At 35.8% G+C, this 6,424-nt stretch overlaps 1 protein-coding gene across 1 annotated transcript in view; it reads left to right on the top strand.

Moving 5' to 3' along the window:
• The window catches only part of LOC139089257 (titin-like), a 76,815-nt gene extending 70,592 nt beyond the window's left edge, over positions 1-6,223 (top strand). Inside the window, 6 exon segments of the mRNA XM_070638726.1 lie at positions 229-507; positions 569-3,184; positions 3,244-4,707; positions 4,821-5,120; positions 5,204-5,509; positions 5,569-6,223. Coding sequence (XP_070494827.1) covers positions 229-507; positions 569-3,184; positions 3,244-4,707; positions 4,821-5,120; positions 5,204-5,509; positions 5,569-5,759 — 5,156 coding nt within the window. The 3' untranslated portion in view covers positions 5,760-6,223.
• The last annotated feature ends 201 nt before the right edge of the window (positions 6,224-6,424 follow it).

Raw genomic sequence — 6,424 nt, forward strand, 5'->3', positions numbered from 1 at the left:
GTAACAATTCTATGCTCCTGTGGGCACAAGAAACATTTAATTCATTTTTTATTCATTCTGCTTGTAAATGTTATTATTTCTTATCATTCACTAACCAAACATAATTTTGCGCAAACATTTATTTTACTTTATTTAAGCATATTAATACATTCAGTTGCTTAAAGGTATTCATTATTACATTTTACTTTACCACATTATACTAACTATCTTATCTCAACAATTATGTAGAAGAGAACTCATTGAGTATCACACGTGAACTTCATGAAGAAGACATGATGGTATCAATCTGCTCGGTTGTCTCTGACAACGAAGATACATTGAATCTTGTTGAGGGCGAGAAGGTCTACGTTATGGATCGTTATAATGCTGACTGGTGGTTCATCAGAAAGCAATTGACTAATGAGAAGGGATGGACTGAATCTCAAAATCTTATGGATGCTGTTAGCTATACTCATTATGTACAGAAGAAGCTTAATGAGAAAATTGACAAACTTCCTATTATTGAAAGTAAGTTAATCAATGTCCATTTTTAAGGGATATATCTAACTTAAAATCATTTATCTTTCAGAACCTGGTCCAGATGACAAATCATTGGCACCAAGATTTGTTGAGAAGCTTCAACCAATTACAACACAAGAAGGATATACCGTTCAATTTGAATGCAAGGTTGAAGGTTTCCCAAGACCACAAATTACATGGTTCCGTCAAACACAAATCATTTTGGCCTCCGAGGACTTCCAAATGTACTATGACGATGATGATGTTGCTACATTGATCATTCGTGATGTCTTCCCAGAAGATGCTGGTACATTTACATGTGTTGCCAAGAATGCAGCTGGTTTTGCATCAAGTACAACTGAATTGACAGTTGAATATTCGGAACATTCTGAAATGACATCAAGAAGAAGTATGTCCAGAGAATCATCATTGGCTGACATTTTGGAAGGAGTTCCTCCAATTTTCTCACGTAAACCAAAGGTTAAATGTGTTGATGAAGGCTCAAATGTTCTCATTGACTGCCGTTTAGTTGCTGTACCTAAACCAACAATTAAATGGTACTTTGAAGGAAAGGAAGTCGATACAACACAAAATGTTAAGCTTGTTACAAAATCTGATCATCATATGTACTGTACTGTCATGCAAATTACAAATGTAACAAAGAAACAAGAAGGCAGATACCGAGTTGTAGCCACAAACAAGCAAGGTGAAACAATTCTTCCAATCAAACTTAAGGTCAGAACTGGAGAAAAGGAGAAACCAGAAATTCTTGAGCCATTAAACAACCAAGTTGTTCGTGAAGGTGAAACTGTCACATTTACAACACAAATTATTGGAACTCCAACACCAAAAGTACAATGGTTTAAGAATGGTGAAGAAATTAAGGACAATATTACACATGATAAGGATGTCTATACAATGAAGATTATTACAGCAAGTGAAACTGACAGTGCTGAATATACAGTCAAAGCAACTAACTCTGCAGGCACAGCATTTGCTGGATGTACATTAACAGTTGAGGAAAGTGGATTACACTTCGAACCACCAATGTTCACTACAAGATTTGAGGAAGTTGTTGTTAAACAGAATGAGACAATAAAATTGACAGCTAAAGTTACTGGCATGCCACAGCCTGAAATCACATGGTTGAGAAACAATAAGCCACTCCAACCTACAGACAGAATGAAGTCAGAATATGATGGTGAAAATATCACACTCACAATTGTAAATGCAGATTCTGAAACTGATTCTGGTGACTATAAATGTGTAGCTAGTAATATTATTGGTAAGGCATCACATGGTGCTAAAGTCCTTATTGATGTCGATAAAGTCAAATTCACTAAGCCATTACACAAGACATACACAGTTGAGGAGAACAGAACAACAACATTAGAATGTGAGACATCACATTCAGTCACAACAAAATGGTTCCATAATGATAAGGAATTAACTGGCATGGATCATCGTGTGATTGTTCATGAAGCAAGAATTCATAAGCTTATCATTAAATCTTCATCATTTGAAGATGCTGGCTTATATAAATGTACAGTCAAGGATCAAGTTACTGACTGTGAACTCAAAGTAATTGAGACTAAACCAGAATTCATTAGAAAACTTGAAGACATTGAGTCTGATGAATTGGAAACTATTGTCCTCGAGGTTGAAATCACATCTGAGACAGCAACTGTATCATGGTACAAGGATGGTGAGGAGATCAAACCCAAACCAAACAAAACTGAAATGGTTAAGAAAGGAAAGGTTCATCAACTTATTGTAAGAGAAGTAACAGTCTATGATGAAGGTGAATACACTTGTGTACTTGCTGATCATGAATGCTCGGGTGATGTTACAATCATTGAGTTGCCACCAGCATTGCTTTATGATCTTGAGGATATTAAAATCTCACAAGGTGAAAAGGCAATCTTTGAAGTTGAACTTACTAAAGGTGATGCTTTAGTCAAATGGTTCAAGAATGGCGAAGAAATTCAGTTCTCAGATCACGTCCAATTGAGAATTGATGGTAAGAAACAGAAATTGAAGATCTATGATGCAGTTTTGGAAGATGCTGGTGAATATTCATGCATGGTTGGTGATCAAGTATCCACAGCAACTCTTACAGTTGAGAAACCATTAGTTGAATTTGTTAAGCGCTTACCAGATATTACATTAGTTACAAAGGACAAGGAAATCACAATGACTGTAGAATTGACACAACCTGTAGACGTTGAATGGTTCAAGAATAATGAGCCTATCAAGCCTTCCGATAAATACACAATCATCGATGAAGGAACAGTCAAGAAACTTATCATCCGTAATGCTGAAGAATCTGATGCTCAACAATACACAGTTGTTGCTGAAAATGTAAAATCAACAACAAAACTCAAGGTTGAAATCATCAAATCAGCACCAGTCATTGCATTGGATGATTTGAACAAAGTTTACAGAGTTAAGGAAGACGATGAAGTCACATTCAATATTAAATTCAATGCAACACCTAAACCTGAATGCGAATGGTCAACTTCAGAGACAATTATCAAGAAATCACCAAGACATGAACCAAAGGTAACAGATCATTCAGCAAGCTTGACAATTAAGAGAATTGTCGAGACTGATGGCGGAGATTACAATGTTAAGTTAAGGAATGTCTGTGGTGAGGTCGAAACGACACTTAAAGTTATTTATATGAGTAAGTATAAAATATTCAGTTCCATTAAGGCAATAGCTTACAACTTTATTACTTTTCAGAACAACCATCACAACCTGGTTCACCTGAGCCAGTAGAATTGACTGACGACTCTATCACATTATTCTGGCCAGCACCGGAAGATGATGGAAATTGTGAAATTACCGAATACATCCTTGAGTATCAAGAAATTAGAGAAAAGACATGGAAGAAGATCACAAAGATTAAGGAAACAACATATAAACTTACAGAACTCAGAAAAGATACAGAGATGAGATTCCAAGTGACTGCTGTAAATGAAATTGGACCAAGTAAACCATCTGTGCCATCAAGTGCAAAGATATCCAAACCAGTCAAAAAGGAACCTCCAACATTCACTGAATCTCTTAAGGATGTAACAATAGGCTTAAATAAATCTCATACACTTTCCTGTGTCGTCGGTGGCATTCCAATTCCAGAAGTTATTTGGTACAAAGATGATAAACCATTTGCATCTAAATTCATATCATATGAGAGTCGTATCTCAAAATACACAATTGAATCGACAACAGAAACAACGGCTGGAACATACAAATGTGTAGCCACAAATGAAATGGGTGAGACGACAACATCATGTACAGTTGTGATTCAAGAGAAGCCAACAATTACGATTGATGAAAAATTAATCTCACAAAATCTTCGTGTACAATCCCAATATGAAGTTGTTGCTAATATAACTGGATATCCAGTTCCAAAAGTACAATGGTTCAAAGACAATATTAAGGTTGATACAAATGAGGAATATACAGTTGAGACAACAAAGACGACAACAAGATTGTTCATTAAGAGCATTGAAAGACATCATAGTGGTAAATTTACAGTAAAGGCAAAGAATACAGCTGGTACAGCTGTTGTTGATTTGTCAGTATCTGTAATTGATAAGCCAAGTAAACCAGAAGGTCCACTTCTATTCCGTGAAATTAGTGACGAAGCAGTAGTGTTAGAATGGAAAGCACCAGGAGATGATGGTGGTCTTGATATTCAGCAATACTCAATTGAAAAATGTGATCCAAATCAAAAGGCATGGATTAAGATTGCCGATGTCGATAAGAATATTGAATCATATTGCATACAAAATCTTACTGAAAATGCACAGTATTTATTCCGTGTTATTGCCAAAAATCCAATGGGCAGTTCAGAGCCATTAGAAAGTGAAGCTGTAACTGTTAAGAGAGTAGCAGAAAGACCATCACCACCACGTGGACCAATTGAAATCTCAGGTATGACAGACACATCATTCACACTTACATGGAAGCCATCCGAGAAGGATGGAGGATCTAGAATAATTGAATATCTTGTGGAAATTCGTGAAAGTAATAAGAAAGTATGGAAGATGCACAGCATAACAACCTTCGATACAACAACAGTTTATGTACAAAAATTGATTAAGGATCAAGGATATCACTTCAGAATTACAGCTAGAAACAAGATTGGAACTAGTGATCCATTAATTACAGACGATAAGATTGTTGCTGGACGTCAAATTAGTAAGTATTGTCTAATTGTGGTATCTAACCCAATATGTAGCCACACATTCCAATGTCACTAACTCATTCCCTATTTGTTCATAATTTAATGTTGTAAATCTAAAACTTTACAGCCCCACCATCACCACCACAAAACTTAACAATTGTCACTGTGACAAGTAAGAGTGTGACGATCGAGTGGGATACGCCCGAGAGCAACGGTGGAGCTGACATTACTGGATATATTATAGAAAAATTATTGACAAAATCATCACAATGGAGTCGAGTGGCAACACTTGATTCTTATTGCCTCAGTTACTGTATAGACAATTTGAAAGAGACTAATGAACTTAACTTCAGAGTATCAGCTGAAAATGTTATGGGTGTTAGTGCACCTGCCTACACAGATTCTGTAATTCTTAAGACGCATGCAAGTATGTGTAGTTCCTGAATGTCATATATGTTTTATGTCTATTTGTTAGATTATAGCAGTTGCTAATGTATTATCTATTTACAGCCGTTCCATCACCACCCACTGGACCATTAGAAATTCGTCTTATTGGTTCAAGTACACACGTTGTTGAGTGGGGTATTCCAGAGACAGATGGAGGTGCTCCACTTCAAGGATATAATATTGCCATTCGTGATGTTAAGAAGACAATGTGGATTGAAGTTGGACGATGCAAGGAGGATGTACAGAAGTTTAATATTCGTGATTTACAAGACGGTCATAAGTACCTCATCAGGATTTATGCACATAATGAAGTTGGTCTTAGTGATCCACTTGAGTCAGAAGAGCCATATGAATGCCTTCATGGTGCAGGTATGTACTTCCTTGTCACTTTATGGATCAAGATAAGAAAATTTTGGTTTATTTTTCAGGACATGATGCACATGACGAGCCACGTTCTCAAATGACTGAACCAACAGGCTGGAGTACTGAAAATACATCCTCATGGATGCGTGACAATAATATGGATGCCGATATTAGTTCGTATGCAAGAGCTAAATTACTACGACGTGATGAATATTTCTTCAAAATATGGCATTACGCAAAGAAGCTTTTCAAATAAGCTTCAGACCCTTTTTTAATTTGTTGTTGTTTTTTTTAATTTAATTTAATTTTTTTTATTTGACTTTTTACGTTACGTTATTATTGTATGACTTTATACCCATTAAAAATCATATGCAATGTGTTAAATTTGCAAATTATAAGATGCCATGAGAGGTTTCTGCCAATAATTAAAGAGTAGCACTTAACATCCTGTAGAAATTTCTCATTAATCCATCTTAAAATTTGCAAATAAAATTTATTGCTATTGTTATTCTAAGTTGGAACTGTCATTCATGTTTGCTGCTTATACGGGCAAAGAGTAAATTAGAATCAGCGAATCTATTCGGGAGACATAAAATATAGATGCAAACGACTTAAAACGAAATAATCATAATTTACTGTTGCTGCTTAGGGCAAAGGAATGACTTTCAACTGCATTTGAGATTTTTTGCACTTAATAAAAAATTTATATTATTCAAAAAATGTGTCGAGTTTTAGTTCCAATTTTGAGATTTATTCCACAGTATTTAGCAACCTGGAATCCAGTGGTAGATCCAGATTTAGGTGTCATCTGAGAGAGGCCATGGATCAACTTATGTGCCGCGACACAATAGCGTGCCTTCAAATGTTGCAAATGTCATCAATCGTATGCCGTGTTTGTTTCATCGAGACTAACCACCAAGG

The sequence above is a fragment of the Chironomus tepperi genome, unplaced genomic scaffold (assembly GCF_022539635.2).
Source record: "Chironomus tepperi strain 1889 unplaced genomic scaffold, CSIRO-AGI_Ctep_v1 contig_176, whole genome shotgun sequence".
Classification (NCBI taxonomy): domain Eukaryota; kingdom Metazoa; phylum Arthropoda; class Insecta; order Diptera; family Chironomidae; genus Chironomus; species Chironomus tepperi.